This window comes from Theropithecus gelada, chromosome 1 (assembly GCF_003255815.1).
Source record: "Theropithecus gelada isolate Dixy chromosome 1, Tgel_1.0, whole genome shotgun sequence".
NCBI classification, from domain to species: domain Eukaryota; kingdom Metazoa; phylum Chordata; class Mammalia; order Primates; family Cercopithecidae; genus Theropithecus; species Theropithecus gelada.
The window spans coordinates 40,647,275-40,666,122 of record NC_037668.1 but is presented as its reverse complement, the minus strand read 5'-3'; the positions used below and the strand labels follow the sequence as shown (position 1 = coordinate 40,666,122).

General features: G+C 54.2%; 1 protein-coding gene across 1 annotated transcript in view; it reads right to left on the bottom strand.

Moving 5' to 3' along the window:
* Positions 1–18,848, bottom strand: part of PLOD1 (procollagen-lysine,2-oxoglutarate 5-dioxygenase 1) — a 41,969-nt gene that overhangs the window by 8,922 nt on the left and 14,199 nt on the right. The window contains exons 2-15 of the mRNA XM_025371303.1: positions 18,638–18,729; positions 16,800–16,933; positions 15,881–16,044; positions 13,541–13,653; positions 11,921–11,984; positions 9,489–9,586; positions 8,807–8,908; positions 8,122–8,253; positions 6,035–6,156; positions 3,419–3,523; positions 2,515–2,640; positions 2,020–2,161; positions 969–1,082; positions 246–311 (exon numbers count right to left, since the gene is read on the bottom strand). Coding sequence (XP_025227088.1) covers positions 246–311; positions 969–1,082; positions 2,020–2,161; positions 2,515–2,640; positions 3,419–3,523; positions 6,035–6,156; positions 8,122–8,253; positions 8,807–8,908; positions 9,489–9,586; positions 11,921–11,984; positions 13,541–13,653; positions 15,881–16,044; positions 16,800–16,933; positions 18,638–18,729 — 1,574 coding nt within the window. The remainder of the gene's footprint in view (positions 1–245; positions 312–968; positions 1,083–2,019; positions 2,162–2,514; positions 2,641–3,418; positions 3,524–6,034; positions 6,157–8,121; positions 8,254–8,806; positions 8,909–9,488; positions 9,587–11,920; positions 11,985–13,540; positions 13,654–15,880; positions 16,045–16,799; positions 16,934–18,637; positions 18,730–18,848) is intronic.

Genomic DNA, 18,848 nt, shown 5'->3' with positions numbered 1-18,848 from the left:
CCCACCGCCTCCAGCAGGAAATGCCAACAGGTGGAGGGGCCATCCCGCCACCCCTCACTCCCATCCCACCGCCCCCCCCCCCCACCCCCCCCCCCCCCCCCCCATCCCTCCGCCCCCCACTCCCATCCCGCCACCCCCCACTCCCATCCTGCTGTCCCCCACTCCCTGGGGCAAGTGGTTTCCCTTCTGTGCCCTGCCCCCTGCAGCAGGCAAGGCCGGTCCAAGAGGGTGTCCATGGCCCTTACCGTCTCCACCAGCTTCCCCGCCAGGGCCTTGGTGTAGTTCTGGTGGATGTACTTCTCCTTCCAGTCCTGTGGGGAGTGGGAAGCAGGCTAGGGTCCTCACCATTGGCTCAACTGCATGGGATGCTCCAAGCAGACCCCTCAAAGTGGGAGTGAAGGTGCACATGCCTGGCGGAGGCAGGTGTTCACCTGCACCCACTGGGTGTGTGTGTGTTGTCTGGGTGCACAGATATGCCCAGAGGAGGTGGTGTTTGCACATGTATGTACATGTGTGTGCCCGTGTGTACATGTCTGTGTGCAGGCACGTGCTTACACCCATCAGCGGCGAGCTCCCAATGTCTAGAAACAGTCACAACTGTCTGCCCTTCTGATCATCACAACACCCTCACGGGCAAGACAGGCTGGGACAGTATACCCATTCTGGAGCTAAGATAACTGAGGTCCCCAAAGATGAGAGGCTCAACTAAGTCCCAGGTGATGGCAGAGCTAGGCCACAAACCCAGGCCTCTGAGTCCTGGTCCCTCCTCCAACAGATGGTGTTGGCTCTCTGGACACCCTCCTCTCCCTACCCAAATCCTGCCCTACAGCCTCCTGGGGTGAAGGGAGAGTGGCAGGTGGCCCACAGGGGTCTTGGCTGTTGTAAGGCTCTCAGAGGGAAGTCCCTCAGACTGCAGGATCACTGGGCCCCTTCTGCTCCCAACCCCCAGGTGCCCACCCCAGCCTCACCTCGGGGTTGCTGAACACCTCCCAGAGGTCGTTGTGCAGGTGGGTGGTGCGGTAGCTGTCCAGGGAGAGCAGGTGGCCAAGGGTGTGCCGGTTGGTCAGGAACATGAACACATCCTAGGGAAAGCAAGCCCAGTGGAAGAGGCGCTCCCCCACCCCTCCCCTGCCCTGCACACTCCCAGATGGGCAACAGTGCAGCCTCCTCTGCCCACCGGACTGAAGTTCACAAGATCACAGACCAGGTGCAGTCACCCCTGTGTCCCCAGGGCCCAGCCCAGGCCTGACACTGAGAATGCAATCAGGGAAGTCTTCCCAGAGGACTGAACACAGAATGAAAGAAAAAATGCGCAAAAGAAAAGGAGCATGCTCTGATCCTGAAATGTTGGTCACAGGGGAAAACTTCATCTTGCTACAGGTTAAAAAAAAAAAAGTCACAAAAATATATGGAGCGGGGCACAGAGATAGGGTGAGGTGTCTCTCGGGCACATCACTTGGAGTACTTTTAGGTGGAAAGTTTCGTTTTCTTTGGGCTATGTCAAAAATGTAAATAAGCCGGGCGCGGTGGCTCACGCCTGTCATCCCAGCACTTTGGGAGGCTGAGGCGGGTGGATCACGAGGTCAGGAGATCGAGACCATCCTGGCCAACATGGCGAAACCCTGTCTCTACTAAAAATACAAAAAATTAGCCAGGCATGGTGGCGGGCGCCTGTAGTCCCAGTAACTCAGGTGAGTGGAGATTGCGCTGCTGCACTCCAGCCTGGGAGACAGAGCAAGACTCCGTCTCAAAAAAAAAAAAAAAAAGAAAAAGTAAATAAAATAGATGGTGTAAAAACCAGGTCTGCTAAAAGGTCCCTGCAGACCCCTGAGGACCATTGTGCCAGACGGCCCCCATTCCTCCACCAGGCGCTAGTGGCTTCCAAGATGCCCTGCTAGAATCTCAGGAGCTCCCAGGCCTATGGTGACAAGGCGGCCCGCCATGAGGGTCAGAGCTGGAGGCCCACCTTCCCGCCTGCCCCATCCACAGGGCGTCCTGTGCCGCCCACTGCTGGCTGACCTGCTGCCGGACATTGGCACAGAAGGCCATGTCAGGGTCCAGCTTGCTGTGGTGGAAGAGATCTGGGGACTGCAGCTCACCCCGTAGGGCACTGCCTTTGATCAAGTAGATGTTTGAAATATAGGGCACATTCCAGACACCACTGCGGGAGAGAGAGAAAGAGGGTGGGGTCAGAGGCTGGTGGTGGGGAAAATGGAGGGAGTCACAGGCTGGTGGTTGGGAGTCACAGCCTGGGGTCTGGGGAGTCTGGGCCGTGAGAAGGGGAAGGCACAGGCTGGGAGGGCACAACTGTGGTGATTTGATTCCCCCACCCTGGACACATGGGCCTATTTGTCAGGAAGTCCTTCTATGTGTCTAACTGCAGTCTTCCTTGCTTCAGATTCTACAGGAATCTGAGGGTAACAAAGACAGGAATATTGGGGAGGGATCCCCACAAACCCAGGCAGAAGCCAGATGAAGGTGTCCCTCACCCACCCCCACCCTGCAGGTACTCACATGCGCCGCCCCTGCACAATGTCCACGTAGTCCTCGGAACGGGCATAGTAGCCATCTGCACTGAGAGCCCCCCAGAAGTTGGACCACAGCCTCCCATGCCGGGTCATCAGCGGGGCGATGACGTTCCTGAGGAAGGGAGCACCTCAGTGGGAGTGGGAGGCAGCACTAACCAAGGATGGGGGGAGGAGGGAAGGGGGAGGAGGGTGCCCCTCAACCTGCACGCAGGGGTCCCCAAGCACCTCACTGGGACAGACAGTGCCTTGGCTGGGGTGTCGGGGGTTTGGCTCTTCCGGTACCTGCTCCCTTCCATGGGGCAGCCAGGAGCAGACAGGGCAGGACACCTTCTCTATCACAACCTGGGGTATCAGGCTGGGGATCCACAGCTCCGGGTAATGGGTGAGGCCAAGGAGGAGGAGGAGGAGGAAGAGGACGAGGAAGATGAGGAGGAGGAGGAAGAGGGAAAAGGAGGAAGAGGAGGAGGAAGATAAGGAGGAGAAAGAGGAGCAGAAGGAGGAAAAAGAGGAGGAAGAGAAGGAGGAGGAGGAAGAGGAGGAGAAAGAGGACGAGGAAGACAGGGAGGAGGAGGAGGAAGAGGAAAAGGAGGAAGAGGAGGAGGAAGACAAGGAGGAAGATAAGGAGGAGAAAGAGAAGCAGGAGGAAAAAGAGGAGGAAGAGGAGGAGGAGGAAGAGGAAAAAGAAGGAAGAGGAGGAAGAAGACAAGGAGGAAGAGGAGGAGGAGAAAGAGGAGCAGGAGGAGGAAAAAGGAGGAAGAGGAGGAGGAGAAAGAGGAGCAGAAGGAGGAAAAAGAGTAGGAAAAGGAGGAGGAGGAGGAAGGCAAGGAGGGCTCCCACCCCGGGACCAGGCCAATCCAGAGCAGTGCTGGGCGCAGACGGAGCAGCCTCACTTGTTCTGTTGGATCAGCAGCCGCAGACTGTTGGGCTCGGTCAGGGCCACGTCAGCATCCACGCTGAAGTAGTAGGTGCAGCTGCGGTCTTGCCGGCACAGGTCTCTGCAAGGAGGATGCAGGGTCAGTGCACCTGATCCTGGTGCACTGGTGGCTGCTCACATCTGTGATCAGAGTCTGGCTTCACCACATACCAGCCAAGGGCCTTTAGAGAGGTCACACCGGCAGCCTCAAAGGTCCCTCCCGACTCTGAGTCCCAAACCCCTGGACTTCGGGGCTCTCACCCAAGGCCCAGAGCTTGGCAACTGGTATCAAGTGCCCTGAAAACCCCGGTACTGGGAAGAACACAGCCCACAGGTGCCTACATGGCCCAGGGTGGGGAGTAAGCTGGGGCTGCCTTTCTGAAATGCAATTCGGTAACTTGTACCAAAAGCCTTAAAAATCTATGTTACTTTTGTTTATCTGGTGCAGCAAACGAGGGTCTGTGAGTCTAACTCTGGCCCTCCCTGGTTTTATACAGCTCATGGGCTAAGAACAGCTTTATGTTTTTCCTTTTTTTATTTTTTTATTTTTATTTTATCTTATTTTATTTTATTTTTTTGAGAACGAGTCTCACTCTGTTGCCCAGGTTGGAATGTAATGGTGCAATCTCAGCTCACTGGAACCTCCACCTCCCGGGTTCAAGCGATTCTCCTGCCTCCACCTCCCAAGTAGCTGGGATTAGAGGTGTGCACCACCATGCCCAGCTAATTTTTGTATTTTTAGTAGAGACAGGGTTTTACCATGTTGGCCAGGCTGGTCTCGAACTTCTGACCTCAGGTGATCTGCCCGCCTTGGCCTCCCAGAGTGCTGGGATTACAGGCATGAGCCATTGCACCGGCCTTTTTTCCTTTTTTAGAGATGGGGGTCTCACTGTGTCACCCAAGCTGGAATGCAGTGGCACAATCACAGCTCAGTGCAGCCTCAACTTCCCCAGTTCAAGCAATCCTTGGCCTCCCAAAGTGCTGGGATTACAGGCGTCACCCACTGCACTTGGCTGGTTTTATGTTTTTAAGTGGTTTCAAGAAAAAAAAATCAAAAGAAGAAGATGTAAAAATTATGTGAAGGTCATCACCAGGTGCAGTGGCTCATGCCTGTAATCCCAGCACTCTGGGAGGCTGAGGCGGGAGGATAACTTCAAGCCAGTAGTTTGAGACCAGCCTGGGCAACATAGCAAGATCCTGTCTCTACAAAAAATAAAAATAAATTAGCTAGGCACAGTGGCTCACACCTGTAATCTCAGCACTTAGGGAGGCCGAGGCGAGTGGATCACTTAAGGTCAGGAGCTCGAGATAGGCCTGGACAACATGGTGAAACCCTGTCTCTACTAAAAATACAAAAAGTAGCCAGGTGTGGTGGCATGCACCTGTATCTGCACATGCATCCCATCTACTCCGGAGGCTGAGGCAGGAGAATCGCTTGAACCCGGGACGGGGAGGTTGCAGTGAGCGGAGATCACACCACTGCACTTTAGCCTGAGTGACAGAGTGAGACTCTGTCTCTAAATAAATAAATAAAAATTTAAAAATTAACTGGATGTGATGGCATATGCCTGTAGTCCCAGTTTCTTGGGGGGCTGAGGTAGGAGGATCGCTTGAACCCAGGGGTTTGAAGCTACAGTAAACTATGATCCTGTCACTGCACTCCAGCCTGGATAACAAGAGTGGCACCAAGTCTCAGAAAAAAAAAAAAAAAAAAAGACATGAAAGTCAAATTTCAGTGTCCATAAATGAAATTTTGCTGGAATGCAGCCTCACTCATTCACTTACGTATTATTTGTGACTGCTTCTGTGCTACTAGGTCAGAGCTGAGTGGTTGTAACAGAGCCGGCAGAGCCAATTTGCAAAGATTTATGATCTAGTCCTTAGCAGGAAGCTTGCCAACCTTTGATCTGGACTGTCTGACTCTTCTACAATCAACACAAATTGCTTCTTTCTTTGTTTTTGTTTTGCTTTATGAGACAAGGTCTCGCTCTGTTTCCCAGGCTGGAGCACTGTGGTGCAACCATAGCTCACTGCAACCTCGACTTCCCGGGCTCAAGAGGTCCTCCCTCCTCAGCCTCTTGAGTAGCTGGGACCCCAGGTCCAAGCCACCACGCTTGGCTATTTTTTTTATTTTTGAAGAGATAGGGTCTTGCTATGTTGCCCAAGCTGTTCTCGAACTCCTGGCCTCAAGCGATCCTTCAGCTTTGGCCTCTCAAAGTGCAGGGATTACAGGCATGAGCCACTGCACCCAGCCTTTTTTTTTTTTTTTTTAATAATAAAGCAAAACATTCGAGGTTGCCTCCCTAATTGTCAGCCTTTGTCTACTTCTGCCCCCAGTCCTTCCTCTTTCTCTGATTTGCTTCCTGAACCCAAATAACATGGCTCAGCCCTGCTCAGGAGCCCCGGAGGTTGTCAGGACAGAGGCTATTTTCCCATTTGACAGATGGAAACTCCAAGACCCAGAGAGGGGCAGGAACTTGCTAGAGCACACACAGCCTTCTGAACTCCTGTCACTCAGCCTGCTGCTCCTTACCACAGCCACAGCTCCCCCACCCACCACTGTCAGTGGAGAGTACTGTGGCCCACAACTCACGCGCCCATGTTCCTGGCGTCCGCATTTGCCATCCGCACCTCGGGGCCCACTAGCTTCACAGACTGGTACTCGCTGCCATGCTCTGCCAGGAACTCTTCCACCTGAGCCTTGTGGTGCTGCTCCTGGGGGTGAGGATGGGGAAGGGGTTGGGGGGGGGGGAGGATGGGGAAGGGGTTGGGGGGGGGGGGGGGGGGGAAGGGGTTGGGGGGGGTGAGGAGGAGGACACAGCTTCCACCCAGGGACTGCAGCACCTGCTGTCACTGTCATGCTGTGCCCCTTCATCTCTGGCACCCCGGCCATCTGCTTTCCTTTGCCCATGCCAGCCCTGTGCCAGGAACGCCCTTCCCTGGCCATCCTTTGCCCATTCTCCCCTGACCAGGCCAGGCCTTCTAAGGGCCTCTGTCATCCGGATAGAGCCCTGCCACCACTCTTAGGATCCCACATCCAGGGACATTGCTGATTACTAGGTGTGGCCCAGGAATCCACTTTGTTACCAAATGTGTCAGGTGATCCTCGACTTTGCTTTGAAAAACAACAGTCATGTCCGGTGCAGTGGCTCATGCCAGTAATCTCAGCACTTTGGGAGGCCGAGACGGGTGGATCACAAGGTCAGGAGTTCACTAGCCTGGCCAAGATAGTGAAACCCCATCTCTACTAAAAATACAAAAATTAGCCAGGCATGGTGGCGGGCACTTGTAATCCCAGCTACTCAGGAGGCTGAGGCAGAGAACTGCTTGAACCCGGGAGGCAGAGGTTGCAGTGAGCCAAGATAGCACCACTGCACTCTAGCCTGGGCCACACAGTGAGACTCCATCTCAAAAAAAAAAAGGAAAAACAACAGTCCAGCTGGGTATGGTGGCTCAAGCCTGTAATCCCAGCACTTTGGGAGGCCGAGGCGGGCGGATCATGAGGTCAGGAGATCAAGACCATCCTGGCCAACATGGTGAAACCCCACCTCTACTAAAATACAAAAAATTAGCCAGGTGTGGTGGCGGGTGCCTGTAATCCCAGCTACTCGGGAGGCTGAGGCAGGAGAATGGCTTGAACCCAGGAGGCAGAGGTTGCAGTGAATCGAGATCACGCCATTGTACTCCAGCCTGGGCGACAGAGCAAGGCTCTGTCTCAAAAAAAAAAAAAAAAAGTTAGCCAGTTGTGATGGCGCGTGCCTGTAGTCCCAGTCACTTGGGAGGCTGAGGCAGGAGAATCGCTTGAACCCAAGAGGCAGAGGTTGCAGTGAGCCAAGATCGTACCACTGCACTCCAGCCTGGGTGACACAGCGAGACTCTGTCTCAAGGAAAAAAAAAAAAAAAAGAAAACCATTTTGACTGCCACCAGGTACAATTAGGGAAGATTAACAGGGACAGCGATGGAAGTGAAGATGACAACAGTTAGAAGCACCTATATGTGTCCTGTGCGCCAGGCACCTTTTACGGACTTCACACGTCAACTTGCTTAGCCCTTGCAGCAATTCTGTGTGATTGGACAATTATTATCCCTATTTTATTTATTTATTTATTTATTTTTTTTTGAGACTGAGTTTTGCTCTTGTTGCCCAGGCTGGAGTGCAATGGCGTGATCTCGGCTCACTGCAACCTCCGCCTCGCAGGTTCAAGCGATTCTCCTGCCTCAGCCTCGTGAGTAGCGGGGATTACAGGCATGTGCCACCACAATCAGCTTAACTTTGTATTTTTAGTAGAGGCAGGGTTTCACCATGTTGGTCAGGCTAGTCTCGAACTCCCGACCTCAGGTGATGCACTCACCTCCGCCTCCCAAAGTGCTGGGATTACAGGCGTGAGCCACCACGCCCGACTATTATCCCTATTTTATAGATGAGAAACTAAAGCACAGAGAGGTTGAGTAATGTGCCCAAGGTCACACAGCCAATAAAAATAGCAGCACTGGGATTCAAACTCACCCAGACTGACTCCAAAGTCAACTCAGTGATTTGGGGACACAGTCCACTGGTGACTGTCATTTGGCCCAGATAAGCAAGATTCAGTGAGACCCTCAGGGGTCTCAGGCTATGTTGTGAAGCTGGGCCCTGGACCCAAGCCACATGACGACCCCTCAGAGTGCCTGCTACTCACGTGGTTGTGGATGAAAAGTCGCATGTGTTTCCGGGGGTAGTGGAGCTGCAGGAGCCGCTGGAAGAACAGGGACACGAACGGCGTGGGCTGTTCGATGAACATGCCGACCAGGACCGTGGGCAGAGCTTCATCCTGCACCAGGGAGGGCGGCATGAGAGTCCAGCAGTGTCCGGCCACAGCACTGCCACTCCACCCCAGGGTGGCCCAAGGAAGCATGTAGACTTCCCAAGAAAGGTGCTCGGGCTGGGGACCTCCAGGCAGGGGGTGCAGGAGGGCAGGGAAGCAGCAGGAAGGTGCCCTGGGGAGGGAGCAGCAGAAGCCCAGGCCTGGAGCAAGGACCTGGTTGAGGGCCTGCTGTCAGGAGATCATGGCTGGTGTGGTGTTCAAGGTGAGTCATAAATGAGGATGAGGTTCATGGGATGGGGAGGGGGCTGCAGGAGAGCCTGAAGGACCAGGCAGAAGAAACCAGAACCTGGACATTTCGGAGGAAGCTAGAGACATGTAGTCTGAGAGGGCTTCCAGGAGAAGGCACTTGGGTGGCAATCGAGATAGAACCCTAGGCAGGGAGATGACCTCTTCACTTTCCACCAAAGACAATGGAGTCTATTCCAGAATCACCCATCTCGACATCTCAGGAGACTGAGCCCCCCGTGTCCCTCAGGCACAGGCCTGGGCGCAGCCTCACCCCAATGCCCTTGAGGCTGCGCAGGCCTTCGTCACACACGGTGCAGCCCGTCTCGAACGTCCAGAAGCGCGGGATGTAGTTGCCCAGGTAGTTCAGCTGCAGCTGTTGGGGAAACGTGGGGTCACAGAGAAGCCGGTCAGCCCTACCCGCCACAGCCCTGACTCACATCTCCCTGGGCCCCTGGTGGGTCAGCAGAATCCAGCCTTCTCCCACTCCCTAAGAGGGTCTTGGAGATAATGCTCCATCCCCAGGAGATCACCAAGCCACTCTGAGAGAGGGTGGGGCAAGGGCTTGGCACTCCAGTGCTTCTCCTGAGAGCTTGTAAAATGCAGATTCCTGGGTCTAGTGCAAATGCGAAATAAAGGTTCACTGAGTGAGTAAATGACTCTGCCCTGGGGTGACAGAGTACAGATGGCTCTGGTAGCCCAGCCTAGGCCTGGATGGGGACAGCAGCCTCCTATGTGTCCTGTGCCCAGCAAGAATAGACGGAGTACCACTGACCAACACAGCAGGAAAAGAAGGCACCACGCTGAGCTCAGATGTGAGGACAGAGTAGTGAGTTCATAGCAGGCCCCCAGGTAGGTGTTCCTGGCCCCAGGGGGATACTGTGGGGTCACGGTGAGAAAGAAATTGGGGCTCTGGCCCCCCTCGCACACTCCCCAGGGGCTGGGGCCCCCCCTACCTTGGTTGGCCCGTTGCCATGGATCAGGACTGGGAGGGTGTCATAGGCCAGGTTCCTCGCTCTCACATGGCCCATTTCAAACTTGAGCACGACCTCATCTGGGGGTCAGAAAGCACAGCCCCACCCAGCATCAGACCCAGAAGTCAGGCTCAGGGTCCAACCAGTGGGCTCAAATCCCAGCTCTGCAGTGGGTAGATTACGTCCTTGGGCAAGTCACTTCTCTCTATGCCTCAGTTTCAGGAATAATCCCTTCTTCATAGGGTGAGGGGGAGGATTTGTGTTGGGTAAGTGTGGGGCACCAAGCCTGGCCCATGATGAGCACAGAATCCATGGCAACCCCTGTACTTGTTGTGGTTACTTACAGCCAGAAGCAGGGACTGGGAGAAGAACAAAGACGTGGAACATCCCAGCTCCAGGCACCTCAGAAAAGCCCCAAGAGAAAGGGTCTGGGAGGCGCCTTCTCTGAGTAGGCAGAGCAGCACTGAGAAAATGCCAGAGCCACACAAAGGGGAGGCCTGGGCATGATCAGGACAGATCTTGTCCCAGTGGAGGAAGCCCCTTTAGCAGGGCCCCAATACCCATGGTGGGTGGGTGGGTGGGTGGGGGTGTGTGTGTGTGTGTGTGTTTTGAGACAGAGTCTCACTCTCACCCAGGCTGGAGTGCGCAGTGGCACAATCTCGGCTCACTGCAACCTCCACCTCCCAAGTTCAAGTGACTCTCCTGCCTCAGCCTCCCGAGTAGCTGGGATTACAGGTTACAGGCACCCGCCACCATGCCCAGCTAATTTTTGCATTTTTAGTAGAGACGGAGTTTCACTATGTTAGCCAGGATGGTCTTGATCTCCCGACCTTGTGATCCGCCCGCCTCGGCCTCCCAAAGTGCTGGGATTACAGGCGTGAGCCACCACGCCCGGCCCATTTTTTTTTTTTTTTTTTTGAGACAGAGTCTCATTCTATTGCCCAGCCTGGAGTGTAGTGGCATGATCTTGGCTCACTGCAACCTCCACCTCCCAGGTTCAAGTGATTTTCCTGCCTCAGCCTCCCGAGTAGCTGGGATTACAGGCACATGCCACCATGCCCAGCAAATTTTTGTATTTTTAGTAGAGACAGGGTTTTGCCATGTTGGTCAGGCCGGTCTCGAACTCCTGATCTCTGGTGATCCACCCGCCTTGGCCTCCCAAAGTGCTGGGATTACAGGCATGAGCCACTGTGCCCAGCCCCCAATACCCATGTTTGACCCTATTAGTCTACACATAGGAAAATGGGTATTTCAGCTGGGCACGCTGGCTCACACCTGTAATCCCAGTACTTTGGGAGGCGAAGTGGGAGGATCACTTGAGCCCAGGAGTTTGAGACAAGCCTGCGCAACATAGCGACACCCTGTCTCTATTTTAAAAATTAAAATAGGCACGATGGCTCACGCCTGTAATCTCAGCACTTTGGGAAGCCAAGGCAGGCAGATCACCTGAGGTCAGCAGTTCGAGACCAGCCTGGCCAACATGGTGAAACCCCGTCTCTACTAAAAAAATACAAAAATTAGTCGGGCTTGGTGGCGTGCGCCTGTAATCCCAGCTACTTGAGAGGCTGAGGCAGGAGAATTGCTTGAACCTGGGAGGCTGGGAGGCAGAGGTTGCAGTGAGCTGAGAATTCGCCACTGCATTCCAGCCTGGACGACAGCGCAAGACTCCATCTTAAGACAAAAAAAAAAAGGAAAACAGATAGCTGCTGACCTGCCTGGATCTGAACTTAGTGCTTCTTAACCCCCAGAAACCACAGGCAAAGGGCACACTGTTTCTGCATCTTTCTGGGAGCAGAGCCGTAGCTTTCATCAGATTCTCAAAAGGGCCATTTCGCCAGAAAGTCAGCAATGAGTGGATTTGGTTCACTTCCCTTTTGGAAAGATAAGAAAACTGAGTCCCCTGTGGGGAGGAGGTGTGACTTGCTTGAGATCACTCAGGAAGACCTACGGCAAAGCAATGTCATCACCAGCCACAGACACGAGGCCAGGCCCAGGGATGTTTGTGGCATCAAGGGTCAAGTAGCCTTTTGCTTCCCAAGCTGCCTATGCCACCAGCTGAGTTCCTGCCCCCAGCCTAGGACTGCTTCACCTGGAAGGTGGGAGGGCCGGGAAAGCAGGGAAGGAGCGCCCACCTGCAAGGACCTCGTATGCAGGGCAGGGGGTCCAGCACCTGCTGTGCACATCCCCCAACTCCTCCCAGACTGAATGCTCACCTGTCCCAGGCCCCCAAGAGAGACACGGCTCTGTGCCAGGACATCCAAGTGGTCCCTGGGGACCTAGGGATGAACCCAGTCACCTCCCAGCACAATGGCCAGAAAGAAGCAGCCCAGTTCTCCTCCTTGGGCTCAGGCTCTGCCAGGAATCCTTCCTATCACCCCTCTCAGGATCCACCCCTCCCCATGGGGGCTGCTCACCCAAAGCTCCATCCAGGTTCTGGAAGATACGGCAGCGGTGGTCCAGGGTGATATTGATCTGTTCCTGCACGAAAGAGGGTACCAGGCTGCAGCAGGGACAGGCCCTTGGGGGGTCTCACCCAGTGGGGGGAATCTGTCCCCCAGCCTCGGCCCTTTCTCCCCACACCTACTCTGCCATATCACATCAGGGCAGTTGGGTGCCCAGAGAAGGCCAGCAGCCAAGCTCCTGGGGTCTACAGTCTAGTGGCTCCATTCACAGAAAACCAGGGACTCTGAACTGGAAGGAATCTAAGAATGCAGCCGGCTCACCTACAACAACGACGGCCGTAAGAGTAACCAGCGCCTGCCAAGCACATAGCTACTCCAAATATTCTGTTTTTTGAGACAGAGTTTCCCTCTTGTCACCCAGGCTGGAATGCAGTGGCATGACCTTGGCTCACTGCAACCTCTGCCTCCCGGGTTCGAGCAATTCTCCTGCCTCAGCCTCCCGAGTAGCTGGGACTACAGGTGTGCACCACCATGCCTAATTTTTGTTGTTGTTGTATTTTTAGTAGAGATGGGGTTTTGCAATGTTGGGCAGGCTGGTCTCGAACTCCTGACCTCAGGTGATCCACCCGCCTCGGCCTCCCAAAGTGCTGGGACGACAGGCATAAGCCACTACGCCTGGCCACTACTCCAAATATTCTACACATGGGTCGGGTGCAGTGACTCACACCTGTCATTCCAGCACTTTGGGAGGCTGAGGCAGAAGGATCACTTGAACCTAGGAGTTTGAGATCAGCCTGGGTAACACAGCGAAATTTCATCTCTATAAAAAAATTTTAAGGGGGCGCATGCCTATAGTCCCAGCTACTCAGGAGGCTGAGGTGGGAGGATCACTTGAGTCCGGGAGGCTGAGGCTGCAGTGAGCTATGTTTCTGCCACTGCACATCAGCCTGGGTGACAGTGAGACCCTATCTCAAATAAATAAATAAAATATTCTACATATATTAATCAGTTTAATCCTGACAACATCTCTGTGAGAAAGTACTATCATTATTGCATTATTTTAATTTTAATTTTTTTATTTTTTAAATTAATTAATTTTTTTTGAGACAGAGTCTTGCTCTTGTTTCCCAGGCTGGAGTGCAATGGCACGATCTCGGCTCACTGCAACCTCCACCTCCCAGGTTCAAGCAGTTCTTCTGCCTCAGCCTCCTGAGTAGCTGGGATTACAGGCACCCGCCACCACACCCGGCTAATTTTTGTATTTTTAGTAGAGACAGGGTTTCATTATGTTAGCCAGGCTGGTCTCAAACTCCTGACCTCAGGTGATCCACCCACCTCGGCCTCCAAAAGTGCTGGGATTAGAGGTGTGAGCCACCGCCTCTGGCCCATTATTGCATTTTATAACGGAAAAAACAAGGCACAGAGAAGCTGCCCGATGTCACACAACTAGTAAACGGTGAGCTGGGATTAGAACCCAGGCACCTTGGCCCTGAAGTCCTTATTCTGAACCACTGAACAATGCTGCCTCTAAGACACCAACCCGGAGGTTCAGGCCTGAGAGGAGCTGTTCCCATGCAGCCTGGCCAGTGGATCCCCAGTCCCCTCTCCTTTGGCCCACCCCCTGCCTCTTACCCTCTTCTCTGGGTCCAAGAAGATCTTGGTGTAAAACAGCTGGTCGCTGTCGCTGTCCTGGCCCTCCCACTCGGCCACCAGTTTGCTGAGGTTGGGGGCATAACCGATGAAGCCTGAAGGTTGGTGGGTGGGGACACCAAGACAGACCCTTAGCTTCCAGCCTGTAACCCAGGGGCCTCCTCCCACCCTTCCCTCTCATCCACCTCCACTCATATGCTCACAAACCCTGCCACCTCTCAGAAGTCCTGCATTGACAGGAGGTGGGGCTGCACGTTGGAAATGGGCCTGCCAGTGAATGCCACTTGTTAGTGAGTTCCTACTGACCCCAAGAATAATGGTGCCCACTAACCTGTACTGTTCAGTGCTGGGCACCACATAGGTGGTGAAGAAACGGATTGGGCGAGGAGCCCCCGGAGAGCAGGGCTGGGAGGATACAGGCCTGGTGCCCCTTCTTACAGTTACCTGGGAAACTTGGCCCAGAGAAGGGCAAGGCTGGGCCAAGCTCACACAGCGCCTTGGGGGCTGAGACCTGGCATAGTGGGAAAGCCCACATGGGCTCCTAGCTGCAGTACAGACTGGTGACAGGCAACCACAAGAGTAATGGGACACCCCTACTCCTGGGCCTGCGCCAGGGCAAGGCCATCTGGACTGTGCTTACTCTGGACCAGTGGAAAAAAGTGTCTGTTCAGGGCAGATGGCAGATCCCCATCTGAGGTTGAAAAGAGGCCTGTGGATTTTATTCTCCATGCAGTGGAAAGTCATTAAGTGATGTGTGTGAATTTACATCTTATTTATTTATTTATAAGACAGAGTCTCACTCTGTTGCCCAGGCTGGAGTACAGTGGCATGATCTTGGCTCACTGTAAGCTCCGCCTCCCAGGTTCACGCCATTCTTCTGCCTCAGCCTCCCGAGTAGCTGGGACTACAGGCGCCCGCCATCACCCCAGGCTAATTTTTTGTATTTTTTTTTTTGAGACGGCGTCTCACTGTGTGGCCCAGGCTGGAGTGCAGTGGCACGATCTTGGCTGACTGCAAGCTCCGCCTCCCAGGTTTACGCCATTCTCCTGTCTCAGCCTCCCGAGTAGCTGGGACTACAGGCGCCCGCCACCATGCCCGGCTAGTTTTTTGTATTTTTTTTTTTTTTTTTTTTTTTGAGACGGAGTCTGGCTCTGTTGCCCAGGCTGGAGTGCAGTGGCCGCATCTCAGCTCACTGCAAGCCCCGCCTCCCGGGTTCACGTCATTCTCCTGCCTCAGCCTCCCGAGTAGCTGGGAGTACAGGCGCCTGCCACCACGCCCGGCTAATTTTTTTGTATTTTAGTAGAGACGAGGTTTCACCGTGTTAGCCAGGATGGTCTCGATCTCCTGAACTCGTGATCCGCCCGTCTCGGCCTCCCAAAGTGCTGGGATTACAGGCTTGAGCCACCGCGCCCGGCATTTTTTGTATTTTTAGTAGAGACAGGGTTTCACCATGTTAGCCAGGATGGTCTCAATCTCCTGACCTCATGATCCGCCCACCTCGGCCTCCCAAATCGCTGAGATTACAGGTGTGAGCCACCACGCCTGGCCTTGGATTTGCATCGTTTAAAGACCGCTCTGGCTGCTGGATGGAGAATGGCCTGGAAGGGCATGAAGGTAGGGATTGGTAGAGCAGTAAGGAGGCTCCTACCGAGGGCCAGGAGCCCAGTGAGAATAGCGGCAGTGAACTGTGGGCCGGAGAGAGCAGATTCCAGAGATCTTTAGGAAGTAGGAGGCAGGTGGCCAGGTGTGGTGACTCACGCCTGTAATCCCAGCACTTTGGGAGGACGAGGCATGTAGATCACTTAAGGCCAGGAGTTCAAGACCCACCTGGCCAACATGGCAAAACCCCATCTCTACTAAATATACAAAAATTAGCTGGGCATAGTGGTGCATGCCTGTAATCCCAGCTACTCGGATGGCTGACGCAGGAGGATTGCTTGAGCCCAAGAGGCAGAGGTTGCAGTGAGCCGAGATCGCACCACTGCACTCCAGCCTGGGCAACAGATTGAGATGCCACCTCAAAATTTAAAAAGTAGCAGACAGGTGACTGGCATTGGGCAGTAAACTGGCATTGGAGGAGGGCAAGGGAGGAGTCGGGAGTGACTCCTGGGTTCTATCCGTGGGGCTGCGTGTCTGCTGAATGAGATGAGGAGAACTGCAGGGGAACACATTTGGGGTTGAAAATTCAGGAGCTCTATTCAGGACATTCTGCACTGGAGACCTGTGAGACACCCACATTGCACGTCAAACAAGGGGGGTCCTCACAAAGGCAGGGGATCGACCCCTCTGCTGGGCCAACCACCCTGTACCCAGGCCTCTCACCTCCAGAGCCCAGGAACCTCTTGCCATCGGAGACCACCGGATACTTGGCCTCCAGCCTGCGGTCTGGGTAGATGAGCTCCTCAGCAGAGAAGACCACCTGGCTCCTGGCCTGCCGGAACTTCTTCAGGAGCTCCCGGGGCCCCGATGCAAACAGCACGTCGTAGCTGTGGCCAGAGCAGCAAGAAGACGGAGCAGGGCAGGGGTGAGCAGGGGCCCAGTGAGAGCACAGACAGGAGGGACCAGGGATCAAGTGCTCCACAAATGGCCCTCTGCCCATGCCAGCCTGGGCCACCATCTGGGAAATGGAACTGTCTGTCTGCAGCCCTGCCTGCCATGTTCCCACCCCAACTCTGGGCAGAGAGACGGTCCCCACAGCATGTCATTCTTCTCTTAAAGTGGGCCCATCACACTCATGGGCCACCTCCTCTTTATCTTTTTTTTTTTTTTTTTTTTTGAGACGGAGTCTCGCTCTGTCGCCCAGGCTGGAGTGCAGTGGCCGGATCTCAGCTCACTGCAAGCTCCGCCTTCCGGGTTTACGCCATTCTCCTGCCTCAGCCTCCCGAGTAGCTGGGACTACAGGCTCCCGCCACCTCGCCCGGCTAGCTTTTTGTATTTTTTAGTAGAGACGGGGTTTCACCCTGTTAGCCAGGATGGTCTCGATCTCCTGACCTCGTGATCCACCCGTCTCAGCCTCCCAAAGTGCTGGGATTACAGGCTTGAGCCACCGCGCCCGGCCTCCTCTTTATCTTTTCACCAAGCTTGGGAATGGGCTTCACTAAGACCGGGAATGGACACTCTAAAACTAGGCAATCGTAGCTAGAGTGGTCCCCCTTCTTCCCCGATGTTCTGGGAGGGGCCCATTTTAGAATATTCTATCTTCCTCTGAGGGGCCTGGGCCAGGAAGCCCTGATCCACCTACCTGTCTGTGAAGAGAATGACCAGATCCTCCTTGTCTGCGTGCTTCTCCAGAGCTTTCTTCAGCAGCCGGACCTTCTGCCCTCCACCTGCCGACGTCCCCTTCTCCACATTCCAGTCCTCCCCTAGGCCGAGCGCCTGGAGTGAAACACCCCTTAACATTGACTTTTGGTAAAGAAATATTTTCACAGGGCCGGGCGGGGTGGCTCATGCCCGTAATCCCAGCAGTTTGGGGGGCCGAGACGTGTGGATCAACTGAAGTCAGGAATTAAAGACTAGTCTGGCCAACATGGCAAAACCCTGTCTCTACTAAAAACACAAAAATTAGCCAGGTGTGGTGGCACATGCCTCTAATTCCAGCTACTTGGGAGGCTGAGGCAGGAGAATTGCTTGAACCCGGGAGGTGGGGGTTCCAGTGAGCAGAAACCGCGCCATTGCACTTCAGCCCGGGAGACAGAGCAAGACTGTCTCAAAAAAAGAGAAAAAGAAAGAAATATTTTTTTTGCTTCTGTGGGTCCAGCAACTCTGACCCTCCCCTGTAAGGAAACCATGCTCCACCTGTGTGAGGCTTACCTGTCTCCTGGTGGTCATGTGACCATGCCTGTCCAATCAGAATGTCCCACCCTTCCTACCCCTCCCACACCGAGATTTGAGCATGTGACCCCAGCATGGCCTATCAGCATCTTCCCTGGGAGTGTTCTATCAAAAACAGAAAAGTCCGCAGACCTTTCACAAAAAGGAAAGGCTGTCTCCTTCTGCTGAAGTTGAGAAACTGGGGCACATGAATCTGTGGCTGGTGGTCATCTTGCCACCACAATGAAAACAAACAGGGCCTAGAGATGGAAAGACAAGGCCCTCACTTTGCTGCTTGAATCCCTGGATCCAGTCATGCCTGAAGCAACCCTCTCCTGCAACCCTCATTCATGTGAGCTAATACACTTGCTTGCTGACTTAATGCCAGTAGATTGCAAGCTCTGTGTAGGCAATGACATGTTCTGTATTGTCCACCCTGTTGCCAGTGCCCAACCTTGTGCCTGACATAAGGAAGCACTCAGGATACTCGTCTCCCTGCAGGGCTCAGCCCCATGGACTGTACACAGAGGACACCAAGCCCATGCCAGTGGTCGACTGGGCATTAGCTCATGTTTCTTTTTCCTTTTTTTTTTTGTGTGTGACAGTTTCACTCTGTTGCCCAGGCTGGAGTGCAGTGACACCATCTCGGCTCACTGCAACCTCCACCTCCCAGGTTCAAGTGATTCTCCTGCCTCAGCCTCCCGAGCAGCTGGGATTACAGGTGTGTGCCATCATGCCCAGCTAATTTTTTTGGTATTTTTAGTAGAGACGGGGTTTCGCCATGGTTGGCCAGGCTGGTCTCAAACTCCTGACCTCAGGTGATGATCCAAAGTGGATCATCGGCCTCCCAAAGTGCTGGGAATACAGGTGTGAGCCCCAGCGCCGGACCACTCCTGTTTCTTTAGAGCAGTGTTTATAATACAGGGAAGATGTCTAGAGCACGCCCATCCCCAAATTACCTGGAGGAACTTGTGGAAATGCTGATCCCGAGGCCCTGTCCCCTAAACTACCCTCAGGTGAGACTCCTGCACACTAACATCTGAGCATTTCTCTAGCCAACTCTCCACCTCTCCCTCACCCCGTAGACTCATGCTGTGTCCTCTGCTGTGTCTTCCCATTCCCGACTCATTTTCATCCTTCAGGCTTCCAGAAGCCTCCCCTGTGGCCCCACGTCTATCTCAAGAGCTGTGGTAGTTTGGAAACGGCACTAACTCCTAGATCCTCCTGCCTACCCCTCACTGTCTCTGCCTCGCCCAGGAAACCCCTTACCTGGATCTTGTAGTTGAAGAACTGAGCTGAGCGCTTGAAGCGACGGAATCCCTCGGTCTCCTTAGTGGCCACCGTGAGGACTAAAAGGTTGTCTGCAGACAGGGGAGGGTATGGTGAATGGGAATGGATGAGGGAGGTGACAGGGAGGTCTTTGTTCCCAGCGACCTGTCAAATTCTTTCAGAAAGTGTCTTCTTGGGCCCATTACAGAAC